Here is a 27,764-nt window from a genome sequence, read left to right as displayed (position 1 = left end):
ATCAAAAAACATATGTTAAAAAAACCTTTGTATAGTGGGGGTCATTCCGAGTTGTTCGCTCGGTAAAAATCTTCGCATCGCAGCGATTTTCCGCTTAATGCGCATGCGCAATGTCCGCACTGCGACTGCGCCAAGTAAATTTGCTATGCACTTAGGAATTTTACTCACGGCTTTTTCATCGTTCTGGCGATCGTAATGTGATTGACAGGAAATGGGTGTTACTGGGCGGAAACAGGCCGTTTTATGGGCGTGTGGGAAAAAACGCTACCGTTTCCGGAAAAAAAACGCAGGAGTGGCCGGAGAAACAGAGGAGTGTCTGGGCGAACGCTGGGTGTGTTTGTGACGTCAAACCAGGAACGACAAGCAGTGAAATGATCGCAGATGCCGAGTAAGTCTGGAGCTACTCAGAGACTGCTACGAGGTGTGTAATCGCAATATTGCGAATACATAGTTCGCAATTTTAAGATGCTAAGATTCACTCCCAGTAGGCGGCGGCTTAGCATGAGCAAATCTGCTAAAATCCGCTTGCGAGCGAACAACTCGGAATGACCCCCAGTATAAAAAATATATAAACAATATATATAGACAAATTCATTTATATATTAAAATTCATAGGGGAGATAGCAGCATTACAGTTATAGTGCGAACGAAATGTAATTCATAAATAAGGTTAAAAATCCACACAATATTAATGTTTATTATGACAGGAAAAAGCTACAGGTTGATATCAATAAGGACCATAAAGATGAGAGGATCTACAGGAACCAATTAAGCTCAAAATCCCTGTTCAGCCCTCCCGGGGACAGGGTTTTCAACATGTAGATCCACCTCATCTCTGCCTTTGCAAGTCTGATCTCAACATCTTTTTCTCTCCATGAAGGGGTAATTCCCTGTATACCCCAAAAGGCTTTGATAGCAGCTGGGTTGGAATTGTGGACCTTTTTAAAATGTGAAGAAACAGTGTGGCTGTCCAAACCCTTTCTAATATTATAAGTGTGTTCTGCCAACCTTACTTTCAAATTTCTACTGGTCTTCCCCACATAAACAAGACCGCATTTACACTCCAGGCCATAAATCACGTTTTTCGTGTTACAAGTCAGAAATTCTTTGATGCTATAAGATTTATCCTTCACACAGAATTCCTTCAGTTTACTGGGACCTTTAATTAGTTTGCACATAGTACAAAGACCACACCTGTGGAATCCAATCGTTCTAATACTAGTCCTTTTCACGTCATCAATCGAACTCTTAACTAATTTATCTTTGATGGATGGGGCTCGTCTATATATAAAGACGGGATTAGCTGGTAATTTTGCACCAATTATGGGGTCTTGTTTTAGGATTTTCCAATTCTTTTTAAAGACAACCTCAATTTCTTTATGATTGGAATTAAATTTACTTATAAAAGACCAATTAAATTGGTAATTATTCTTATCTTTAGTTTTTTCAACCAGGAGGTCTTGTCTTTCTATATTTAAGGCTCTTCCTTTTGCCTTTTCTATTTGGACTTTTTCATACCCCTTTTCCAAGAACCGCTCACCCATTTCTTCCATTTGTTCTTCACAGATTTTATCCTCAGTACAGTTACGTCTTACACGTAGAAACTGGCCGTAGGGTATACCATCCAGCCAATTTCTATGGTGTAGACTCTGCTTGTCTATGTAACTGTTAGAGTCTGTATTTTTTCTGTGAGTTTTGGTCTGTAATACCCCATCTGTCACGTAAATACATAGGTCGAGGAAAGACAATTCCTTTTTACTAGAATTAAAAGTGATCAAAATATTAAACTGATTAGTATTTAAAACTTCACAAAACTTTTTAAGGTCTTCTTTTTCCTGTATTGTGTGGATTTTTAACCTTATTTATGAATTACATTTCGTTCGCACTATAACTGTAATGCTGCTATCTCCCCTATGAATTTTAATATATAAATGAATTTGTCTATATATATTGTTTATATATTTTTTATACTATACAAAGGTTTTTTTAACATATGTTTTTTAATTGATATATCGGATTTTATTCTTCTTTTCTGTTATATGATGGATATTTAATGGATTTACCCCTCAAATGTTACTGGACTACAATGCTGTTAAGAACTATTCTGAAATTGGAACTGGACTCGAGGATCCCTGTTTCCGCGGTATCTGGCCGGTGGAACGCATAAGGGACTTCCGGAAGTGAAGGCTGGAACGCACCGGAATTCCGGTTCCGGTCACGTGACTTCCGGTCACGGCGGAGACCGGCGTTTTCGGCGGGAGGACTTCCATCACATGGACTTAATTATGTAATTAGGATATAGGTATAAATATGTCTACTAGTGTCACTCACCACCATGCTTCTGAGGAAGGACCAAAAGTGTCCGAAACGCGTTAAGCAGGTGGTGCTAGCTGATCTCTGGACTGCGGGTGGACTGATTCTGGTACTTCGACTTCCCTCGTACCGTTGTGGTGTCCGGAACCTCCGGTGTTTCCCCTTGTGCCATCTTGGGAGGGTAACTAGAACATATCCAATATCAGCACCCCTTTCTTTCCACTGGCAGTGGTTACATGCTTGTTTGTTTACGAATTTTGTGAGTGTTCTGTGTAAAATAAATATGTTGTCCCTGTGAAATTGATCTGCACTATGACCTCTTCTTCTGTATTGAGAAAAAGAAGCACTCTGTATCGTTGAGGCTGTGTGGACAAGGGATTCGTGAACACGGAGCATATATCAACCAAGATCTCACTCCTGTCTTTTCATAAGGATGCTTATGTAAGGATTCAATTGTGGTGTTTGCACCTACTTTAAACACTTTTTTTGTTGTCATTTACTCTTGGAATTTTGTGTGAAGGTTCCTTGTTTATTAGTGGGCTGCATTTACATCATAGGCAGCGCATTTGTACAATAACTTCTCTGTAAATTTAGGAGCCAGCCATGTTGTTGCAGCACCTTCAGGGAGAGCGCAACGCTTTTTAGTAACTGCTCCCTTGATCTCGCCTTTATCAGGAGATCGTCCAAGTATGGGATAATTGTGACCCCTTGCTTGCGCAGGAGCACCATCATTTCTGCCATTACTTTGGTGAAAATCCTCGGGGCCGTCTGAAATTGGTAGTGACAATCCTGAACAGCGAACCTCAGGAACGCCTGATGAGGAGGATATATGGGGACATGTAGGTATGCATCCTTTATGTCGACTGACACCATAAAATCCCCCCTCCCCCCTCCAGACTGGAGATCACAGCTCGGAGAGATTCCATCTTGAATATGAATCTTTTTAAATACAGGTTGAGGGATTTTAAGTTCAGAATCGGTCTGACCGAGCCATCCGGCTACGTGACCACGAACAGGGTTGAATAAAACCCTTTCCCCTGTTGTAACGGGGGAACCGTGACAATGACTTGCTGGTGACACAGCTTTTGTATCGCAGCACACACTACCTCTCTCTCCGGGTGAGAAACTGGTAAGGCCGATTTGTAAAATCGGTGTGGAGGCACGTCTTGGAACTCCAGTTTGTATCCTTGGGTCACAATTTCCAGCACCAAAGGATCCAGGCCCGAGCGAACCCAGACTTGACCGAAGAGCTGAAGACGTGGCCCCACCGGTGCGGACTCCCGCAGAGGAGCCCCAGCGTCATGCGGTGGATTTGGTAGAAGCCGGGGAGGACTTCTGCTCCTGGGAGCTTGCCACAGCCGGCGATCTTTTTCCTCTTCCCTTACCTCTGGCCGCGAGGAAGGAAGATCCACGTCCTTTTCTGAATTTATGAGACCGAAAGGACTGCATCTGGTATTGAGGCGTTTTCTTTTGCTGTGGAGGGACAAAAGGCAAAAAAGAAGACTTACCCGCGGTAGCTGTAGAAACCAGGTCCGCGAGGCCCTCACCAAATAAAACATCACCTTTGAAGGGCTGGGCTTCCATAGCCTTTCTAGAGTCAGCATCACCATTCCACTGATGAGTCCACAACGCCCTCCTAGCCGAGACTGCCATAGCATTGGCCCTTGATCCCAAGAGGCCAATATCTCTCACCGCTTCCCTTAGATATATTGCTGCGTCCCTGATATGACCCAGCGTCAAAAGTACTTTATCCTTATCCAGGGTGTCTATGTCAGATGACAAGTTATCTGCCCACCTTTCAATAGCGCTACTCACCCATGCCGACGCCACAGCCGGCCTGAGCAGCGTACCCGTAGTAACAAAAATAGATTTTAAGGTAGTTTGCTTACGATCCGCAGGATCCTTTAGGGCCGCCGTGTCAGGGGACGGTAGCGCCACCTTTTTGGACAAACGCGCTAGAGCTTTGTCCACCGTGGGTGAGGATTCCCACCGTAACCTATCCTGCGAGGGAAAAGGATACGCCATAGCAATCCTCCTGGGAATCTGCAGTCTCTTGTCAGGGGATTCCCAAGCTTTTTCAAAAAGAGCGTTCAGTTCATGAGAGGGAGGAACATTACCTCAGGTTTCTTTCCCTTAAACATACAGACCCTTGTGTCAGGGACAGTGGGGTCTTCTGTGATATGTAACACCTCTTTAATTGCCACAATCATGTACTGAATACTCTTGGCCACTTTAGGATTTAACTTGGCATCATCATAATCGACACTGGAGTCGGAATCCATGTCGGTATCAGTGTTTGCTATCTGGGTAAATGAACGTTTCTACGACCCTGAGGGGGCCAGAGATTGTGACATACCATCTCCCATGGATTGTCTCCATGCTTGGTTCTGAGACACAGATTTGTCTAACCTCTTATGCAATAAAGCCACACACTTGTCTAACCTCTTATGCAATAAAGCCACACAGTGCCGACTGAGTCACTCCCACATTCTGTTAAGTCTCCACACCAGCCTCCTCCTGGGAAGAGCCTCCAACCTCAGACATGTCGACACACGCGCACCGACACCCCCAAACACACTGGGCTATAGGGGACAGACCCACAGTAAGGACCTTCAGAGTGACAGAAAAGGAGTTTGCCGGCTCACACCCAGCGCTTCACCGGTCTGAAGGAATTAAATAACGCCCCAGACCTGTAAGCACTTTTATACCAAATAATCAACACCAAAATTTTGTGCCCCCCTTCTTTTCGTGCACCCTGTTACTTGTGTACAGCAGTGAAGGGCCAGGAGCAGCGTCTCTGCAGCAAGCTGTGGAGAAAATGGCGCTGGTTGGAGCTGAAGTAGGAAGCCCCGACCCCTACCCGGCGCGCTTCGTTCCGAGCTTTTATTTATACTGGCGGGGGTCTGTATACATTGCCTTTGCAATGTATACCTTCATGCAAGTCTCAAATGAGGATACATTGCTGCCCAGGGCGCCCCCCCTGCGCCCTGCACCCATATGGAGCCGCTTGTGTGAGGGAGCAATGGTGCGCAGCGCGACCGGTGCGCGGTACCTCAGGAAGATCTGAAGTCTTCTGCCGCCTTTGAAGTCTTCTTGCTTCTACTACTCACCCGGCTTCTCTCTTCAGGCTCTGTGAGGGGGGTGGCGGCGCGGCTCCGGGAACGAGCAGCTAGGCGCACCAAGTGATCAGACCCTCTGGAGCTAATGGTGTCCAGTAGCCTAAGAAGCAGAGCCTTTGAACTCACAGAAGTAGGTCTGCTTCTCTCCCCTCAGTCCCACGAAGCAGGGAGCCTGTTGCCAGCAGTGCTCCCTGAAAATAATAAACCTAACAAAAGTCTTTTTTAGAGAAACTCAGTAGAGCTCCCCTAGTGTGCACCCAGTCTCCTCTGGGCACAAAATCTAACTGAGGTCTGGAGGAGAGGCATAGAGGGAGGAGCCAGTTCACGCCCATTAAAGTCTTAAGGTGCCCATGTCTCCTGCGGATCCCGTCTATACCCCATGGTCCTTTTGGAGTCCCCAGCATCCTCTAGGACGAAGGAGATATATATATATATATATATATATATACATACATACACACATACACACCCACCCACGGAAACCCCTCTAAATAAATCCTGCGTTTGCCCCTCATATACAAGGTATGAACTGGGTGTGCTTTGTAGATTGAATAGGGAATCAATGGGATGGGTGTTCCTAACAGTTATATTTTGGTTGTATATAGAGTATATAGCATACTGCGTACTTTGCCGGAATGTCCAGGAGGCTACCTATTGGGGGTCATTCCGACCCGATTGCTCGCTGCAGTTTATCGTAGCGCAGCGATCGGGTCGGATCTGCGCATGCGCCGGCGCATGCTGGACGGCCGAAGGCTGTTGTTCCCTAGCGATCGCCTCTACCTAATTGACAGGCTGGACGGGAGGAGGCTGGACGGCGGCGTTAAGCCGCCGTTTAGGGGGCACGGTCCGGCAAACACAGGCGAGGCCGGACCTTTGGGGGGGCGACCCGGACAGCGAAGTAACTTCCGGCCAGCGCAGCTCCTGTGGCTGTCCGGGAGTTACTCCTCAAATGCAAAAGCATCGTCGCTATGCGATGCTTTTGCATTTCTGCAGGGAAGGGGGGGGGGGGGGGGGGGCGGCACTGACATGCGGAGCGGACTAGCCCACTAGCCCTGTGCTGTGCGTTCTCCCGCATGTCTGAGTGCCTGATCGTAGCTGTGCTAAATTTAGCACAGCTACGATCAACTCGGAATGACTGCCATTGTCCTGCTGTAATGGGTGGGGTGGGGATGTGAATTGCATCATTATAGCCCATCCCCTTTGTGTGATGTTCCAATGTGGCCACCTGCAAGGCAGGTATATTGTATACGTATATTGTGTGTAACTGTATATTTCATGGTAAAGCAGCGATTTATATCATTTATTGCCTACTTGTTTCTTCTATAGTAGATGGAGCTACGTCAAATTAAATCAAATCCCATTCCCCCACTTTTTGGTTTACTGCATAGATGTCTGCACCGCTCAAAATAACCCCCAGATGGTGTTTACAAAAAGCCTAAATGAATCTCTCAATAATTTCATTAGTTACAAAAAAAAAAAAGAAGTAAAAATAGGGTGAGTGGGTTTTCTATGACTGTAAGTCCCATTTACTACCATGGCTTTTAGATACAGTGACACACGTTTCTGCAGAAAATAGCAAAAAGTGTGTTTACAATTTGAAATGATTATATTCAATATTCCATATTTACATTCTAATATAAATAAGTGGTGCTATAAAGGTGCATGGAGGCTCACACTTTGCATTGACTGAATCAGAATGGGTATTCTCAGATGACATCTCCAGTGTCTACAGCAGGCGAAATAAAGTTCCAGTAATCTAGATTCAGGGTGTAGTGTTAAAGCTGCTTTGCTGGGGCTGAGCTGTGTCTGCACTTGGAAATCTTCCAGACAGCCAGGGTATAAATCTTGTGGGGTGTTTCCTTCCCTCACTCCTTCCCGGGCTCTGCTTCTCAGGATGGTCACCTTGACCTAGCCAGCAGCAGGGTCACATCTACACTCAGTGATGGGAAGGGAGCAGGCCACACTTTAGGTTTCAGGGGATTTCTCTCTCTCTCTCTCCCATTCTTTTCATTGAGACGTGATGGTAATAAGAGCTCCTGGGGGTATTGCAGGAGTGAGGTAATAAGAAGGGAAGGAATCATGCCTGACGTGAGGGCTGGGAGGAGCAGAGGGAGGACTGCAGGCTGCTGCTGCTGCTGATCCTCCTACGTCTGTGTACAGGGTATGGATGTTGGGACAGTATCTCCTGCTCAGTGTATGGTAATGTAGTGTATGTGTGCAGCCTGCATTAGCTTCTCCGTGCCCGAGCACAAAGTCAGAAAGCAACTAGTTGCTGCCTTTCCCTCCTTCCCCTGAGTGGATGTAACGGGATGAAGAAGAGCCAGGCTGTGATCACAGACACCCTCCATGGATAACCTCCCACTTGTGGATTATAAATGATGCCAAGGATCTGTCTGTCTGTATACAGTGCTGCTGCTGCTGTCGCCTGGGGATTGGGACCCTCTGAGGATTGTGTCAGTGTCCGGGGAGAGAGCATCTGACCTAACTCCCCACGGCTAAGTGACCCCGGCTATGGAGGGCTCCGCTGTGTGTTTCATGCTTTGCCCTGTGGAAATGCTGTGTGCCTGGGTGATGAGAGCATGAAACCTACAGGATGGGAGCGAACAATGGCAAGTACGGCAGTGAGGGTGAGTGACACTGGCCACACAATACTCAGACCTGAGGAAGTGGGGAGGGGCTCTTCCCTGCCTGCACTGTGTTACTGAGTTACTGCTGATAGTATTGCATGAAGTTACACTCGCATCTGCTTCACTCTACTCACTTATGCAGTTTCTTTTCATGCTTATGAATATGTCCTTTACTCCTTTCAGCTATAAGTGGGTTCTGATTTGCAGGGTGTGTTCTAGGATACACTTTAGGAACTCATCAGCAGCGTATAGCCCTCACTCTTGCTGTATACTGTCCAATAGCCATCCTATGGCAGCATCATCAGTAATTGTCAGTGTGTGTGAGTGACAGTGACTGTCTCCTGTCAGCCCGGTGACAGTGCTGGTGACAGACATAGAGCTCAGAGGCGTTTATGTGAGGAGCTGACTGGCCAGGCTGGTGGTGACATATGTGCCCCTAACAGAGAGTACAGTGTAGTTCTTATAGCAGACTTAAGAACCGATATTTTATTGTAACCAAGCAAAAGTTTCCTTTGTACTTCTGTGCGAGAATAAGATCATTAGCTCGTTCTAGTAATTATGTACCAGATATTGGTAAAAAGCCATCTATACATATAATCATGCCTTACTAAGTATAGGTATTATTTATTTATTTATTTATTTATTTATTTATAGTGTTAAGTTTTGCAACAAAGTATATGATAAGCGAGAAGACAATTTATCATGCGCCACATGCAGTCTATTATGTTTGACAAAAAGTATTATTATGCAAAAACTATAATTAAATATCACGACAAAAGTGGCACAGTAATAGAATCCAGAGCATGACTTCTGAGACTCCCGAGAGCTGCTGCTGCTGCCGGTACAGCCCGGGCGGAACACTGCCCCCTCCCGCTGCACATGGAACTACACAGTGGTATTACTAGTTGCTGTATTTTTCCCATGGGTGGCTGGTAATGGGGGCAAGAGAGGTGGTACAAATGTCAACTTTTCAGTGTTATGGAAATGAGCAACACTGGTGCTTGCTATATTTGTGGGATATGACACAGCAATAGCCTATGTGACATGCAGGCACAGTTGTTCTGTTCCAACCACAAGCCACCAGGGGGTGCAGATACAGAACCGCTTGGAGTTTAGGGTCTATTTAATTTTGTGTTAGAGGAAAGTACAGTAAAAATCTGTCTCTCCAGCTGTATATGGAAACGTTCTTTAATAGTGGTGGACAATTTTACTTTGATGTAATAATGGTAGATACTTTGGAAAAGATTTGTATTGTATGTGCCTGGAAAATGAAAGTAAATTTAACATCTCTGTCATAAAATAGTGGTCTTTAATTAGATATTACAATTGTTTTTATATTCTGATATAACCCCCTTTATGTACTCTATTGAATGCAGATCAGATATTATTGGGTCCAGTTCAACATTCCAAATATTCAAACGATTTGAAGCCTGTTTATCAAGACCATTTTCATACATCATTCTATGTAGAAACTGCAATTACTGTATAATTTTATGTATTTCCACAATGTAATAACAGCTTAATGCCTGCAAAATGTGATTTTCCGCTGCAGATCACAGCCGCTATTATCAATGGGAACTGCAATCTGATCCCTATGTCCCAAACTTCTCAGATGGCATAGGACCTAATTCAGACCTGATCGCAACAGCAAAATTGTTTTCTAATGGGCAAAACCATGCTGCACTGCAGGGGGGACATTTGGGTGAGTTATTTTGTTTCTGTGCAGGTTAAATACTGGCTGCTTTTTGTTTACACTGCAATTTAGATTTCAGTTTGAACACACCCCACCCAAATCTAAATCTCTCTGCACATGTTACATCTGCCCCACCTGCAGTGCACATGGTTTGCCCATTAGAGAACAATTTTGCTGCTGCAATCAGGTCTGAATTAGGCCCATAAACCACTGCAGGCCTATGGAGGCAATCTTACAGGGAAGGGATCTTATAGTCCCTCTCCCGCAGCCTCCATCTGGCTCGGGAGTCTGACTCTGTGCTCACCACGATTACAAAATACATAGGTTCCTTTGTCTTGTTACTCAAAATATTTTTTATCACTCATTTTCCTTCATAAGGGGCTTATTTATTAAGCAATTGGAAAACCCTAATTCATGCAAAAAATTCCAGTTTTCCCACAGGTTTTTTTTTACAGTGTTATTATGCTACACATACATTTTTGTATTCCACATATATCTCCTTAATCATTAGTCTCCTTACTATGGGCCTAATTCAGAGTTGGTTGCTGCAGCAAATTTGTTAGTAGTTGGGCAAAACCATGTGCATTGCAGGTGGGCAGATATAACATGTGCAGGGAGAGATAGATTTGGGTGGGGTGTGTTCAAACTGAAATCTAAATTGCAGTGTAAAAATAAAGCAGGCAGTATTTACCCTGCACAGAAACAATATAACCCACCCAAATCTAACTCTCTCTGCACATGTTACATCTGCCCCACCTGCAGTGCACATGGGCCCTCATTCCGAGTCGTTCGCTCGGTAATTTTCTTCGCATCGCAGCGTTTTTCCGCTTAGTGCGCATGCGCAATGTTCGCACTGCGACTGCGCCAAGTAATTTTGCTATGAAGATAGTTTTCTCTGACGTCCTAGTGGATGCTGGGGACTCCGTCAGGACCATGGGGAATAGCGGCTCCGCAGGAGACAGGGCACAAAAGTAAAAGCTTTAGGATCAGGTGGTGTGCACTGGCTCCTCCCCCTATGACCCTCCTCCAAGCCTCAGTTAGATTTTTGTGCCCGGCCGAGAAGGGTGCAATCTAGGTGGCTCTCCTAAAGAGCTGCTTAGAGTAAAAGTTTTGTTAGGTTTTTTATTTTCAGTGAGTCCTGCTGGCAACAGGCTCACTGCATCGAGGGACTTAGGGGAGAGAAGTGAACTCACCTGCGTGCAGGATGGATTGGCTTCTTAGGCTACTGGACACCATTAGCTCCAGAGGGAGTCGGAACACAGGTCTCACCCTGGGGTTCGTCCCGGAGCCGCGCCGCCGACCCCCTTGCAGATGCCGAAAAGTGAAGAGGTCCAGAAACCGGCGGCAGAAGACTTTTCAGTCTTCATAAGGTAGCGCACAGCACTGCAGCTGTGCGCCATTGTTGTCAGCACACTTCATAGCAGCGGTCACTGAGGGTGCAGGGCGCTGGGGGGGGCGCCCTGGGCAGCAATGATAGTACCTTATTCTGGCTAAAAATACATCACATATAGCCCCTGGGGGCTATATGGATGTATTTAACCCCTGCCAGGTCTCAGAAAAACGGGAGAAGAAGCCCGCCGAAAAGGGGGCGGGGACTATTCTCCTCAGCACACAGCGCCATTTTCCCTCACAGAAATGCTGGTGGGAAGGCTCCCAGGCTCTCCCCTGCACTGCACTACAGAAACAGGGTTAAAACAGAGAGGGGGGGCACTTATTTGGCGATATGACTATATATATTAAAATGCTATAAGGGAAAAACACTTATATAAAGGTTGTCCCTGTATAATTATAGCGTTTTTGGTGTGTGCTGGCAAACTCTCCCTCTGTCTCCCCAAAGGGCTAGTGGGGTCCTGTCCTCTATCAGAGCATTCCCTGTGTGTGTGCTGTGTGTCGGTACGTGTGTGTCGACATGTATGAGGACGATGTTGGTGAGGAGGCGGAGCAATTGCCTGTAATGGTGATGTCACTCTCTAGGGAGTCGACACCGGAATGGATGGCTTATTTAAGGAATTACGTGATAATGTCAACACGCTGCAAGGTCGGTTGACGACATGAGAGGGCCGGCAAACCAATTAGTACCTGTCCAGGCGTCTCAAACACCGTCAAGGGCGTTAAAACGTCCTTTTACCTCAGTCGGTCGACACAGACACAGACACGGACACTGACTCCAGTGTCGACGGTGAAGAAACAAACGTATTTTCCTTTAGGGCCACACGTTACTTGTTAAGGGCAATGAAGGAGGTGTTACATATTTCTGATACTACAAGTACCACAAAAAAGGGTATTATGTGGAGTGTGAAAAAACTACCTGTAGTTTTTCCTGAATCAGATAAATTAAATGAAGTGTGTGATGATGCGTGGGTTTCCCCCGATAGAAAATTATTGGCGGTATACCTTTTCCCGCCAGAAGTTAGGGCGCGTTGGGAAACACCCCTTAGGGTGGATAAGGCGCTCACACGCTTATCAAAACAAGTGGCGGTACCGTCTCCAGATAGGGCCGCCCTCAAGGAGCCAGCTGATAGGAGGCTGGAAAATATCCTAAAAAGTATATACACACATACTGGTGTTATACTGCGACCAGCGATCGCCTCAGCCTGGATGTGCAGCGCTGGGGTGGCTTGGTCGGATTCCCTGACTGAAAATATTGATACCCTTGACAGGGACAGTATTTTATTGACTATAGAGCATTTAAAGGATGCATTTCTATATATGCGAGATGCACAGAGGGATATTTGCACTCTGGCATCAAGAGTAAGTGCGATGTCCATATCTGCCAGAAATTGTTTATGGACACGACAGTGGTCAGGTGATGCAGATTCCAAACGGCACATGGAAGTATTGCCGTATAAAGGAGAAAAAGACAACGTCTTTTCAGCCTCAGTCCTTTCGTCCCCATAAGGGCAAGCGGGCAAAAGGCCAGTCATATCTGCCATGGGATAGAGGAAAGGGAAGAAGACTGCAGCAGGCAGCCCATTCCCAGAAACAGAAGCCCTCCACCGCTTCTGCCAAGTCCTCAGCATGACGCTGGGGCCGTACAAGCGGACTCAGGTGCGGTGGGGGGGGGTCGTCTCAAGAGTTTCAGCACGCAGTGGGCTCACTCGCAAGTGGACCCCTGGATCCTACAAGTAGTATCCCAGGGGTACAGATTGGAAATTCGAGACGTCTCCCCCTCGCAGGTTCCTGAAGTCTGCTTTACCAACGTCTCCCTCCGACAGGGAGGCAGTAGTGGAAACAATTCACAAGCTGTATTCCCAGCAGGTGATAATCAAAGTACCCCTCCTACAACAAGGAAAGGGGTATTATTCCACACTATATTGTGGTACTGAAGCCAGACGGCTCGGTGAGACCTATTCTAAATCTGAAATAGTTGAACACTTACATACAAAGGTTCAAATCAAGATGGAGTCACTCAGAGCAGTGATAGCGAACCAGGAAGAAGGGGACTATATGGTGTCCCGGGACATCAGGGATGCTTACCTCCATGTCCCAATTTGCCCTTCTCACCAAGGGTACCTCAGGTTCGTGGTACAGAACTGTCACTATCAGTTTCAGACGCTGCCGGTTGGATTGTCCACGGCACCCCGGGTCCTTACCAAGGTAATGGCCGAAATGATGATTCTTCTTCAAAGAAAATGGACGATCTCCTGATAGGGGCAAGGTCCAGAGAACAGTTGGAGGTCGGAGTAGCACTATCTCAAGTAGTTCTACGACAGCACGGGTGGATTCTAAATATTCCAAAACCGCAGCTGTTTCCGACGACACGTCTGCTGTTCCTAGGGATGATTTTGGACACAGTCCAGAAAAAGGTGTTTCTCCCGGAGAAGAAAGCCAGGGAGTTATCCGAGCTAGTCAGGAACCTCCTAAAACCAGGAAAAGTGTCAGTGCATCATTGCACAAGGGTCCTGGGAAAAATGGTGGCTTCTTACGAAGCGATTCCATTCGGTAGATTTCACGCAAGAACTTTTCAGTGGGATCTGCTGGAAAAATGGTCCGGATCGCATCTTTAGATGCATCAGCGGATAACCCTGTCTCCAAGGACAAGGGTGTTTCTTCTGCGGTGGCTGCAGAGTGCTCATCTACTAAAGGGCCGCAGATTCGGCATTCAGGACTGGGTCCTGGTGACCACGGATGCCAGCCTGAGAGGCTGGGGAGCAGTCACACAGGGAAAAAATTTCCAGGGAGTGTGATCAAGTCTGGAGACTTCTCTCCACATAAATATACTGGAGCTAAGGGCAATTTATAATGTTCTAAGCTTAGCAAGACCTCTGCTTCAAGGTCAGCCGGTATTGATCCAGTGGGACAACATCACGGCAGTCGCCCACGTAAACAGACAGGGCGGCACAAGAAGCAGGAGGGCAATGGCAGAAACTGCAAGGATTCTTCGCTGGGCGAAAAATCATGTGATAGCACTGTCAGCAGTGTTCATTCCGGGAGTGGACAACTGGGAAGCAGACTTCCTCAGCAGGCACGACCTCCACCCGGGAGAGTGGGGACTTCATCGGGAAGTATTCCACATGATTGTGCACCGTTGGGAAAGACCAAAGGTGGACATGATGGCGTCCCGCCTGAACAAAAAACTGGACAGGTATTGCGCCAGGTCAAGAGACCCTCAAGCAATATCTGTGGACGTTCTGGTAACACCGTGGGTGTACCAGTCGGTGTATGTGTTCCCTCCTCTGCTTCTCATAACCAAGGTACTGAGAATTATAAGACGTAGAGGAGTAAGAACTATACTCGTGGCTCCGGATTGGCCAAGAAGGACGTGGCACCCGGAACTTCAAGAAATGCTCACAGAGGACTCATGGCCTCTGCCGCTAAGAAGGGACTTGCTTCAGCAAGTACCAGGTCTGTTCCAAGACTTACCGCGGCTGCGTTTGACGGCATGGCGGTGGAACGCCAGATCCTAAGGGAAAAAGGCATTCCGGAAGAGGTCATTCCTACCCTGGTCAAAGCCAGGAAGGAGGTGACCGCAAAACATTATCACCACATGTGGCGAAAATATGTTGCGTGGTGTGAGGCCAGGAAGGCCCCACGAAGAAATTTCAACTCGGTCGATTCCTGCATTTCCTGCAAACAGGAGTGTCTATGGGCCTCAAATTGGGGTCCATTAAGGTTCAAATTTCGGCCCTGTCAATTTTCTTCCAGAAAGAATTGGCTTCAGTTCCTGAAGTCCAGAAGTTTGTCAAGGGAGTATTGCTTATACAACCCCCTTTTTGTGCCTCCAGTGGCACTGTGGGATCTCAACGTAGTTCTGGGATTCCTCAAATCACATTTTAAACCGCTCAAATCTGTGGATTTGAAATATCTCACATGAAAAGTGACCATGCTGTTGGCCCTGGCCTCGGCCAGGCGAGTGTCAGAATTGGCGGCTTTGTCTCACAAAAGCCATATCTGATTGTCCATTCGGACAGGGCAGAGCTGCGGACTCGTCCCCAGTTTCTTCCTAAGGTTGTGTCAGCGTTTCACCTGAACCAGCTTATTGTGGTACCTGCGGCTACTAGGGACTTGGAGGACTCCAAGTTGCTAGATGTTGTCAGGGCCCTGAAAATATAGGTTTCCAGGACGGCTGGAGTCAGGAAAACTGACTCGCTGTTATCCTGTATGCACCCAACAAACTGGGTGCTCTTGCTTCTAAGCAGACGATTGCTCGTTGGATTTGTAGCACATTTCAACTTGCACATTCTGTGGCAGGCCTGCCACAGCCTAAATCTGTCAAGGCCCATTCCACAAGGAAGGTGGGCTCATCCTGGGCGGCTGCCCGAGGGGTCTCGGCATTACAACTCTGCCGAGCAGCTACGTGGTCGGGGGAGAACACGTTTGTAAAATTCTACAAATTTGATACCCTGGCTAAAGAGGACCTGGAGTTCTCTCATTCGGTGCTGCAGAGTCATCCGCACTCTCCCGCCCGTTTGGGAGCTTTGGTATAATCCCCATGGTCCTGACGGAGTCCCCAGCATCCACTAGGACGTCAGAGAAAATAAGATTTTACTTACCGATAAATCTATTTCTCGTAGTCCGTAGTGGATGCTGGGCGCCCATCCCAAGTGCGGATTGTCTGCAATACTTGTACATAGTTATTGTTACAAAAATCGGGTTATTATTGTTGTGAGCCATCTTTTCAGAGGCTCCGCTGTTATCATGCTGTTAACTGGGTTCAGATCACAGGTTGTACAGTGTGATTGGTGTGGCTGGTATGAGTCTTACCCGGGATTCAAAATCCTTCCTTATTGTGTACGCTCGTCCGGGCACAGTATCCTAACTGAGGCTTGGAGGAGGGTCATAGGGGGAGGAGCCAGTGCACACCACCTGATCCTAAAGCTTTTACTTTTGTGCCCTGTCTCCTGCGGAGCCGCTATTCCCCATGGTCCTGACGGAGTCCCCAGCATCCACTACGGACTACGAGAAATAGATTTATCGGTAAGTAAAATCTTATTTTTTTACTCACGGCTTTTTCTTCGCTCCGGCGATCGTAGTGTGATTGACAGGAAATGGGTGTTACTGGGCGGAAACACGGCGTTTTATGGGCGTGTGGATAAAAACGCTACCGTTTCCGGAAAAAACGCGGGAGTGGCTGGAGAAACGGAGGAGTGTCTGGGAGAACGCTGGGTGTGTTTATGACGTCAAACCAGGAACGACAAGCACTGAACTGATCGCAGATGCCGAGTAAGTCTGAAGCTACTCTGAAACTGCTAAGTAGTTTGTAATCGCAATATTGCGAATACATCGTTCGCAATTTTAATAAGCTAAGATTCACTCCCAGTAGGCGGCGGCTTAGCGTGAGCAACTCTGCTAAATTCGCCTTGCGAGCGATCAACTCGGAATGAGGGCCATGGTTCTGCCCAACTGCTAACAAATTTGCTGCTGCGATCAACTCTGAATTACCCCCATGTTAAACCTACTAGACCCAAATCAAAACCTACCTCTTCCTGTGCCAATTTTCTGGAATGTTTTCTCTCTCTCTATCAGATCAGAGTCCTACGTCCGAAGATGCTTCGGATCACTATAGCAAACATTAATCGCGCTGTTTGCAGCATTGGGCGAGTAAGCTAAAGCTTACTTGGAATTGCCATCTCCTGCCTGCTTGCGAGGACAGTAAATCTGGAAGACTCTGGTCTCACCACTCAAAGTAAATGGGGCTGACATGCAGGCAGTGCCGCCCCTGTCCCGCACCCAAACAGCCACAGCATGTTACAGCTTTGGGGCAGTGCGTGAGATCTCGCAGGACTGGGTCCTATGCATACGCAGTCCCACAAACATTGGAGATGTACATAAACCGTCCGGTTTATGTACATCACTGAATCAGGCCCACAGTTGACACCAAAACAACCAGGATGATAATAGGGTGACTGCTTTGGATGTGTTTTCAGTAAGTGCATGTTTTCATGCCATCATGATTGTTTCACTTTTGTTTTTGGAATCAATTTTTCTGTGTGTTTACACACTGGGGCAGATATATTAACCTGAAGAAGGCATAAGAAAGTGATAAACCAGTGATATGTGCAAGGTGATAAACACACCAGCCAATCAGTTCCCATATGTAAATTAACAATTAGCAGCTGATTGGCCGGTGCATTTATCACCTTTTTTCGGCCGTTTTTCTGACTTTTTCCGATGTTTCACCGATTTTTTTTCACAGGCTATCCAGATGGATCGCCTGTAAAAAAAAACCTTTCTCCCGAAAACACACAGGTTCAGTGAAACCTGTGTGTTTTCGTGTGAAACAGCTGTTTCCGGGGATTCTGCTTCGTCTGCCGGAGGCAGGTGAAACAAAATATCCGATAAGCCGCGGCACGCGCCGGCTTATCGGGGCTAATTAGATAGCCCCCGGCGGGACAATTAGCCCCGGTAAATTACCGGGGCTAATTGGATATCCCCCCTAAGCTCATTAAATGCAATTTTTTAAATATTTTGTTGCTTTGTCATTTTTCAACACCTCAGGAGTCTCGTAGCAATATGTTTGCACTCATTGGGCCTGATTCTGAGTCGCATATGGGCGCTGTTATCTACGACATTGTATCGTATTAATATTAGTCTTTTAGAAGAGAACCAGAAAATTATATTATTAAGTATATAGGATACAGTATACAGTCGGGATGCGGTTAACATTCCGCTGGACGGGATCCCGGCGGTGAAAATACCGACGCCGGAATCCCGACCGCCACAATCCCGACATATTCTCCCTCCGTGGGTGTCCACGACACCCATAGAGGGAGAATATAATAGTGTGCCGAGCGTAGCGAGGCACCGTGCTCGCAAGGGGCTGCATTCCACTCGCCACCCCTGTCGGGATTGTGTGGTCGGGATTCCGGCGTCGGGATTTCGACCGCCGGGATCCCGTCCAGCGGGATTACGTACTGATCCCATACAGTCAATGTCTCTCTGGCAAATTAGCTGTTATGCAGCAGGGAATAAACCCACAGAATATGCTCACTATGGCCCTCATTCCGAGTTGATTGCTCGCTAGCTGCTTTTAGCAGCAGTGCACACGCTAGGCCGCCGCCCTCTGGGAGTGTATCTTAGCTTAGCAGAAGTGCGAACGAAAGATTAGCAGAATTGCTAGGAAAAAATTTCATGCCGGTTCTTAGTAGCTCCAGACCTACTCCTATCTTGAGATCACTGCAGTCAGTTTAGTTCCTGGTTTGACGTCACAAACACGCCCTGCGTTCGGCCAGACACTCCCCCGTTTCCCCAGGCACGCCTGCGTTTGTACCTGACACGCCTGCGTATTTTAGCACACTCCCGGAAAACGGTAAGTTACCTCCCAGAAACACCCCTTTCCTGTCAATCACTCCCCGATCACTCGTGCAACAGAAAAGCGCCGCTAGACCTTGTGTAAAACTGCATAGTTTTGTGGGAAAGTACTTCGCGCGTGTGTACTGTGGCCCGTACGCATGCGCAGAAATGCCATTTTTTTGCCTGATCGCTGTGCTGCGAACAACGGCAGCTAGTGATCAACTCGGAATGACCACCTATACCTGGTTAGTTAGCTCTCAATGTTGTAGCAAATGTTTTTAGACAATATAATACAGTATTGTCTATAGTAGCTTCTAATATTCAAGATTAAATGTTCTACGTAATAACAATCCATAACACATTTCTCTGCTGTATCGAGCAATTTTATCAGTACATACAGTATAGCACTCATTTGCTGCAAGAAGATTACCTTCTCATCAGTAAGGGCCTAATTCAGACCTGAATGCTGTGCTGCAACTTACACTGTCCTGCATTCAGATAGTCGCCACACAGGGGTAGTGAAAATTTGCCCGTGCGGTGTGAGATTGCATGTGTACTCTGTGCGAAAATTCCCCTCTGTCTGCGGACAGCTGCAAACCCATACGCATCACACTCACCATCGAATGTTTTCCCATTGTGTGCAGTGTGAGCAGTCTGTGCGTAGCTCAATACTTACTCCTGCAGTGTGAAGAAATCAGGCTGATCGGGGCCAGAGCTGATATCACACACCCTCCCTGAAAACATTTGGGAACACCTGCGTTTTTCCTAACACTCCCAGAAAACGGCTAGAAACCACCCACAGACGTCCTCTTCCTGTCAATCACCTTGCTAACGCCCGTGCAGTCGAAATTTTCAAACCACTCTGTCACTGTTTGGCGACTCGCCTGCGCATTGCGGTGCATATGCATGTGCAGTAGTTCGATAATCACCCGCTATGCGAAAACGCACAGCAGCGATCAGGTCTGAATCGGGCCCTAAGTATTGTCTGCTTATGCAGGATGCCAGCTGTTGTAACCATATTGAGGGGGTAAAACATACATTTCCAAAGAAGAAATATGAAAGGTATTTGTAAATTTTCCTCAAGATAAGCTTGTCTTTGGTAAATGTCTCTATATTTGGTATATACAATAAAACATGTTCTTGTATGTCAGAATAGAGATTCATTTTGATTTACAATATTAGGGGGCCTTTGCAGAGGTTTTTATCAATGTACAGATGTGTCCTCATACATCTTGCCTCAATACGTCACGTAGCTGGGGATGCCTGGCGTGAATGAGCTGACAGGTTCCGTGCCACTCCGTCAGCGTCGGCTGTGTGTTTTTTGCTGAAAGTGCGTTTTATTTGCATCGCTATGCGAATAGGACACACGCAGACTGCTGATTGAAATGATATGCGGCATGCTTATATTCTCTGTGCATCTGCGGCTGCAACTGCATCTGAAATGGTACGTTACAGTGTTTTCTAGGAAACCACTGTAACGTAGTTTCGTATGCAGATACAGCCATGGTCGCACACATAATATAGGCATGCCGCATATCATTTTAATCAGCATAAGCTGCTTATGCATCCTATTCATTTTATTTTGCAAATAAGACACATCTTAATGGAAATAATCGCACGTAAAGATGCTCTGCGCTACTGAGTTACACCACGGCATGACGTTACTAGAAGGGCTGTTTAACGTGAAGGGAGGCTAGATGTAAGTGGACACATCTGTACTTGGTATGTTGCTTTCACAGGATCACAATAGTACTGTATATTAATTTCAATACCAAATTTGGAAAACTATATTTCAGTGGACTAGTAACATCATAAAAAGTAAAATAGTGCCAAAAGGAGTTTCTGAGGTGATTATGTATCCCACAATTCCTAAATATAATGCACAGATCCTGACTGCATTCCTTCCAAGCAGCGATAGACAAAACCCCTGGAGAGAGAGGGTGGAAGTAATGTTTTCCAGCTGCCTTGTGTAAATGCTACCAATGTCATTTCTGCTCACTTTAGACAAACATATTTTGCGATCAAATGCACATTTTACTTTTCTAGGAGGGGGGATTTGGATTATCTGCATCAAATGTAAGTCAGATATTTGTACAGCTTTAATTAAAATACCTTTTCACCCTAAATATCTCAGTGGTTATGTGCTCTGTTATTTACTTGATAAAAAATATTTACCATTTTCAGTCTTGTTTAATTAGCGCTATTGCTGTTCTCCAGTCTCAGTGTATAAAGTATCTTACTTTTGAGACCTGTATAATTGCACCAATGATAACATGCTGCTTATAAAAGCATACTTTAGCACAGATGTTAACATAATAAAATACAGATTCATTCTATACTCCATACAGCAACACACATGTCATACTTCCCTATCTACCCAAATGTCTGGGGGATCTCTCCTGGACCCCACTGCACCAGAGAAGTGGGCGGGCTGGGGGATTGATGATATTTTTGCAGTAAATCACGTCATAGTAGACCCAGCTCCCGCTGCCTGATGTAGCATATTATGGTTCTGCGGAGGAAGGAAGGGCCATAATGTTGCTTTGCTGGGCCATGTCCCCTGCACCTCTACCATGCCATTGAGATCTCCCAGAGAGAACAGTTGACACATATGTACTGTATAGTACATGTATGACATAGGGCACGAATGACACATATGTACTGTATAGTACTCACTGACACACAGCCAAAGGTCTAATAAGCTCATAACCACTGGTGGTTTTGCTTTTTTCCATGAGTTTTACTAGTACTATGAATTTTAGTAAGCCACCGGCATTTTACTAGCGTTGCATTGTGTTCCATTTGTGTTCCAGTTTTCGGAACACATCTTAGGGTGGGTACACACTAGAACAATATCACCCGATTTGTCGTTTCCGGTCAAATTAGAATGACAAATCGGAATAACAAATCGGGCATATCGTTAAATGTTAATGCCTGATTTGCTCACTCCCATAGTCGCAGTCGTCACCTTCTGGTCAGCCCTGCTGCAGATCAGCCAGAAGACATTGCTAATGATGCCATGCTGCTGAATGCAGCATGGCATGTTAGATCGCGCCACCGGCCCCTTCATCGTGCTAGTGTGCATGCATTTGCCGATATAGGCTCCCGTCACTTGTCGGTTCGACTGCTACACATTGTTCTAATGTGTAGCCAGCCTTATTTTGCTTTTGCATTTACCATGGGTAAACACATTAGGAATGCATATAATATCTTTTCAATACTATTAAAAATACATGGCGGACACACATACATTGGGAATGCGGTTTTTACTACCATTTAACAGTGCAGAAACTAGAATTTTCATCACCCGGGGCAAGGCAGTAATTTGGCGCCTACCCCAAAAGAAAAAAAAAACCCTGTCAGACTAAATAATTAGATTATCAAACATTTTGAAAAAAAGGGGACACTATTGGACAATATTCCCCTTTGTGCCCCAAATGCCCTATGCATCACATGCACCTCCAGCAGCGTGTTCAAATACATGCTCCTCTGTGTGTCCCCATACATTGCACTATATCACTGCACTATATCATAACACTTCATCACTGCACTACATTCCCCTATCCCTTGCACTACTATACTACATCCCCTACACGCTGAACTACATCACTACACTACATGCCCCCCTACACTGCACTACATACCCTATATGCTACACTACATCACTACACTACATCCCCTTATATGCTACACCACATCAGTGCACTACATGCCCCTATATTCTGCATGACATACCCTATATGCTTCACTACACTACATCCCTTTATATTTTACACCATATCAGTGCACTACATACCCCTATATACTGCAATACATTACTACACTACATACATCACTAAACTACATCCCCCTATAAACTACATCAAATCCCCCCATTTGGGAGGCAAAGCGGAGGTTGATACAACTGGGAGCACAGTGCCGATAATAAAGTCTGTCTTTAAACTCACCACAAAGCTGCTGTAGTGATACTCAGTGAGATTTGGAGGTTATCCAGGCTCTAAGTTCCCACTGTCAAGTGGATAGCTAGCAAAGTGAACCTTTGATTTCTGTAACATCGGTGACTGCACCTGTTAACAAGCATAAGTCTGGGGCAGTGTGTCCTCCCAATGTGGTGTAGCCTATAGCTTGATATCGGTTGGTGCTGAGCAGACCAGGGACGTGCAGTCAGGGGAGGCAGGTCCCCTGTCATTCCCCTGTCATTAATGATTAAGATAATACAAAGAATATACTTATGACACAGATTCTGTGTCATAAGTAATCTCTTTATATTATTGTAATCATTGTAATTTATTAAAGTAGTTCGGGAGGCACTGATAGCAGTGCCTCCCGTAGACAATGAGAATGGGATAGAGAGGGGGGCGGGGCCAAGCAGAGGGCTGTAAAAGCCCATTGAAAAAATTGAAAAAAGCGGCACCTATAGAAGTGCCTCGGTGACAGCGAGCACGCCCTGTCACCGGGCACTTGTGATTGGACAGCGGATCCACTGCTGGATCCGCTGGTCCAATCATCTATAAGCGGCAGCGGGACAAGGGACTCGGAGCGGCCAATCAATGGATCCTGACTCCTCACCTGCTGCTGCTGTTGGTAGTGGGAGCCTGAAGTAGCCGGCGGCGCCCGCGCCTGGTGATCTCTTTTACTGTGCAGGCGCAGCTGAAAGCGTCGGGCAGAGCAAAGCACAGCAGCATCCAATACGTGGCAGCGGGCACGGAGGTGGCGCCGGGAAACTCAGAGCAGCGGCGGCTGGCGCTCTCCTCCTCCTCAGGCAGCACACTCATCAGCAGCACCGGCGTCCCTCCTGCACTGTCCCACCGGCGACTCTGCCAGGATGTAGGTGAGAGGGGCTGGTGACTTGAAGTAGTGTGGGCAGGTAGGGTAGCTCATCCCCACATCCAAGACAGGGGTCACCACGTGTAACTGGCACTACAGGGGGGTCACTATGTGTAGTTGGCACTACAGGAGGGGTCACTATGTGTAACTGGCAATATAGGAGGGGTCACTATGTGTAGCTGGCACTATAGGAGGGGTCACTATGTGTAACTGGCACTATAGGAGGGGTCACCATGTGTAACTGGCACTATAGGAGGGGTCACCACGTGTAACTGGCACTACAGGAGGGGTCACTATGTGTAACTGGCATTATAGGAGGGGTCACTATGTGTAGCTGGCACTATAGGAGGGGTCACTATGTGTAACTGGCACTATAGGAGGGGTCACCATATGTAGCTGGCACTATAGGAGGGGTCACCATGTGTAACTGGCACTACAGGAGGGGTCACTATGTGTAACTGGCACTATAGGAGGGGTCACCATATGTAGCTGGCACTATAGGAGGGGTCACCATGTGTAACTGGCACTACAGGAGGGGTCACTATGTGTAACTGGCACTATAGGAGGGGTCACCACGTGTAGCTGGCACTACAGGAAGGGTCACTATGTGTAACTGGCACTATAGGAGGGGTCACCATGTATAGCTGGCACTATAGGAAGGGTCACCATGTGTAACTGGCACTATAGGAGGGGTCACCACGTGTAGCTGGCACTATAGGAAGGGTCACTATGTGTAACTGGCACTATAGGAGGGGTCACCACGTGTAGCTGCCACTATAGGAATGGTCACTATGTGTAACTGGCACTATAGGAGGGGTCACCATGTGTAGCTGGCACTATAGGAGGGGTCACCATGTGTAACTGGCACTACAGGAGGGGTCACTATGTGTAACTGGCACTACAGGGGGGGTTCCCTACGTGTAACTGTCACTATAGGAGGGGTCACCATGTGTAGCTGGCACTATAGGAGGGGTCACCATGTGTAACTGGCACTACAGGAGGGGTCACTATGTGTAACTGGCACTACAGGGGGGGTTCCCTACGTGTAACTGGCACTATAGGAGGGGTCACCACGTGTAGCTGGCACTATAGGAGGGGTCACCATGTGTAACTGGCACTATAGGAGGGGTCACCATGTGTAACTGGCACTACAGGGGGGCACTACGTTGTGCTGCTGGGGATGTACTGGAGAAGCCAGTGCCTTCCCAGCCATTGACCGCACCGCACGTCACTGGAGCAGACAGCCGGGATCATAGCCTGCTGAAAAACACAGCACCAACAGCTCGCTTCTATAGCTTGTACGGTGCACCGCACGCTAGTCGCAGCACTGCATGGCAAAGAGAGTTTGAGATAGTAGCCGGCATAGGAGAGATCCCAGGTACTGGAGCTCACCCGCACAGCGTCTGAGCCAGCTCCGGGCAGACAGGTGGGTCAGAGACACTGCCCCGTGAGCCATCTGCTATCTCACTGGAGCAGCACAGCACTGCCCGTATAAAAAAAACACAAAAACCCTGCTCCTCTGTAATTCCTCAGCGCCCCCATAAATCATGAAATCATGCCCCCTTAGCGCCCCAACCCCCCCCCCCCCCCCCCCTAGTTTCGGCCCCGGACCATTAACATAACTAAATAAAAAACATTGCAGTGGGTATCATATAGTGGGTATAGCAAGGCAAGTGTTTCTTATGTGATTAAAAAAAGACCTGGATAGATTTACCAAACTTCTGAACAGTTAAAGTGGAGTTATTACCCATAGCCCATAGCAAGAAATCATAGTCCAGCTATCATTTACCTAGTACAGTCTAGAATTTGATATCTGGAATGTGATTGGATCCTAAAACGGGATTTACTAACGTATATCGCTGTCCATCGCAGCGATGCTGATCGCATATGTACTAACATACTTGTGAGAGGGTTGGCATGGGGCCTCTGTCTGGTCCGTCAGCCACGGGAGGTGACGTGTGCAGGGATTCCCTGGGCTCCTCCTCCACCCTGCTGCCGGAACGACAAATGGCTGTGCGGGGGGGAGGAGGAGGTTAGGGGATCGTGGAGCATGCTGGGAGTCTCCAAGAATTCAAATGAGGGAGTCGGCGTGAGTAGTGTGGGGCGACGGAGGTGGAGGTTAAACGGGGGTTTTACCGCATTTTTCCTTTAGCACATCCTGGTATTAGGGTGGAAACCCAACTTTACATTTATATTGTAACACTGGTGAAATAGAGGTAAAAACATCTGCTAATGTGTTATATAGTCTGTCACCATAGATTGTTAACTGGAAAGATATCACAATATGTTCCAAGATGGAGTGAGGGTGACACTTATGAACATGGGTGCTCAGTTACAAGGTACTCTGGTATCAATAACAGCCAATCAGATGCTAATGGTCATTTTTCTACCACGGTTCATAAAATAAAACCAAATGTCTGAGGTTTCTGGATTGCAGCACATTTGTTTTGTGCAGTAGTTTTCATAAACACCAGTGAACATGGTAAGGTACAATGCTGTTTCAATTTCAGTCATTTTTTCAGTCATATTGAAGCACTTAGCAATACTCTAGTCTATGAAACTGTATAATACCCTATGAAATTATTTGGTATAGCCTGCAATTGTGATCTCATGTTTTATTGGTCTGTTTTTCACTTGCTTTCTAGATTAAGTAAATTGCAAACCTGTTTTGTTAACACTAGAAAGATAGAACTGATGTAAGCTTATTTATGAATTGTTGGTAAGTGGCCCCAATGATGAACATTCCTTATTGCCAACTTGCCACACATCTCCGTGATTTGGAAAAAAAATTCTGGACTTTTTATGATGGGGCTCACCCCACTGTAGCTGACACTATCACTTTACTGGCTTCAGAATGTGATGGGTGCACATGTACAAGTGTAAGTTACCAGAGAAAGATCATTTGGATACCTCACTGAACAAAATGCATAAGTGTAGCTACGTTTTTCACAGTTTGGTTAATAGGGTATTTCCACATTACCTATATAAAGCTATGGGGACTGCTGCTGTGATCGTAAGATATTACCCTGAAAATGTGCAAATATATTTATTTTATTTGGATACCAGGTAAATACTGGCTGCTTTTGCATGTAGCCCACATTACTGGACAGCTTTATTTTTACACAGCAATTTAGATTTTAGTATGGACACATACTACCCAAATCTACTGTAAATCCCTCTGCGCATTTTTAATCTGCCCCACCTGCAGTGCAACATGGTTTGCCATGATGCAAAGGTCCTGATTCTGCTTTGGAACTTGGAAGTACACCATAAAAAGCAAGTAACTATGCATCTGGGCAAAACCATGCTGCAATGCAAGCCGGGGGTGGGGATAGGAGGGATGTAAAATGTGCAGCGAAATATGGATTTGGGTGGGGTGTGTCCAAGATGAAATCTAAATGTAAGTATATATATATATCTATCTTTGTGGGCTACATGCAAAAGCAGCCAGTATTCACCCTGCACATAAAAATATAAATGTATTTGCTCCCCTTGCATTGCAAAATGGTTTGTTCCAGTCACAAAGTTACTTGCTTTTTTTTGTTGCTTTACTTACAATCATAATCAGGCCCAAATTTGCTTGCGCTTTGTTTATTGAGAATCACCCTTTCTGAGACTTGACTGCAATTTTCAGTTTAATAAGCAACCCAAGCCAGATAGTGGTGGATTAATAAAACAATAATAATGTTGACCAAACACAAGCTTAGCAACAGATTAGCATTTATGGTGAATAAATAACTTCCCTATTTTACTTCATACTTTTTGTACTTCAGCGCAAGTGAAATGAGTTGGGGGGGGGGGAGGTGATTATGCTTTTTGCGATATCATGCCTATGGCGCAAATTATGCAATTCAAATACTCATGTAGCAATGGTGGAATTTACATTGAATTGCGACATCAAGACAACAGCCATTAACTAAGTATTGAGATGTGACAGGTCAAATGATGAGCCCCATTGTCATCCTGGACGTGTGCAGTCATTGTTTAGCCCATACCTGTAAACAGTGTTGATGTTTGGTTCATTGAAGTGTCGGACTGGGGTGTGAAGGGCCCACTGGAGGAATGCAGTGGCAGGGACCCATGTTTAGGGTTGTGGCTAGCCTCCAGAGTAGTTGTGGCCAGCCACCACAGATGTTTGGCCAACCATTATAGAGTGCATGGTCTGAGCCCCTTGATAAATATATATAGTAAATGCTGCTAGTGCATGCATGATAATGTACCAGATTAATAATGGCAATGCACTGTAGAAACTACACCATACTTCTGTGCAGTATAAGGTAACATAAATGATGTAAAATGTATAATTCAAGTGCACAGTCTGGAACCTGTTCCCTAGAGGAGGAGGTGGGTCCCCAGGCAGTGGGGCACACCGGGGGTTTGGGCCAGTCCAACACTGGTTCAGTGTTTACCACATCTGGGCAATCTTGGGGTGCAGACAAGCAAATTAGCCCG

At 46.4% G+C, this 27,764-nt stretch overlaps 1 protein-coding gene across 1 annotated transcript in view; it reads left to right on the top strand.

Annotated features, from left to right (window-relative positions):
- The first annotated feature begins 7,363 nt into the window (after window positions 1-7,363).
- FBXL7 (F-box and leucine rich repeat protein 7) overlaps window positions 7,364-27,764 on the top strand; it is a 400,185-nt gene continuing 379,784 nt past the window's right edge. The window contains exon 1 of the mRNA XM_063922953.1: window positions 7,364-8,059. Coding sequence (XP_063779023.1) covers window positions 8,026-8,059 — 34 coding nt within the window. The 5' untranslated portion in view covers window positions 7,364-8,025. The remainder of the gene's footprint in view (window positions 8,060-27,764) is intronic.

Source organism: Pseudophryne corroboree, chromosome 5 (genome assembly GCF_028390025.1).
Source record: "Pseudophryne corroboree isolate aPseCor3 chromosome 5, aPseCor3.hap2, whole genome shotgun sequence".
Lineage (NCBI taxonomy): Eukaryota > Metazoa > Chordata > Amphibia > Anura > Myobatrachidae > Pseudophryne > Pseudophryne corroboree.
Note: the sequence above shows the minus strand (reverse complement) of the source record. Positions and strands in the feature narration are given on the sequence as shown.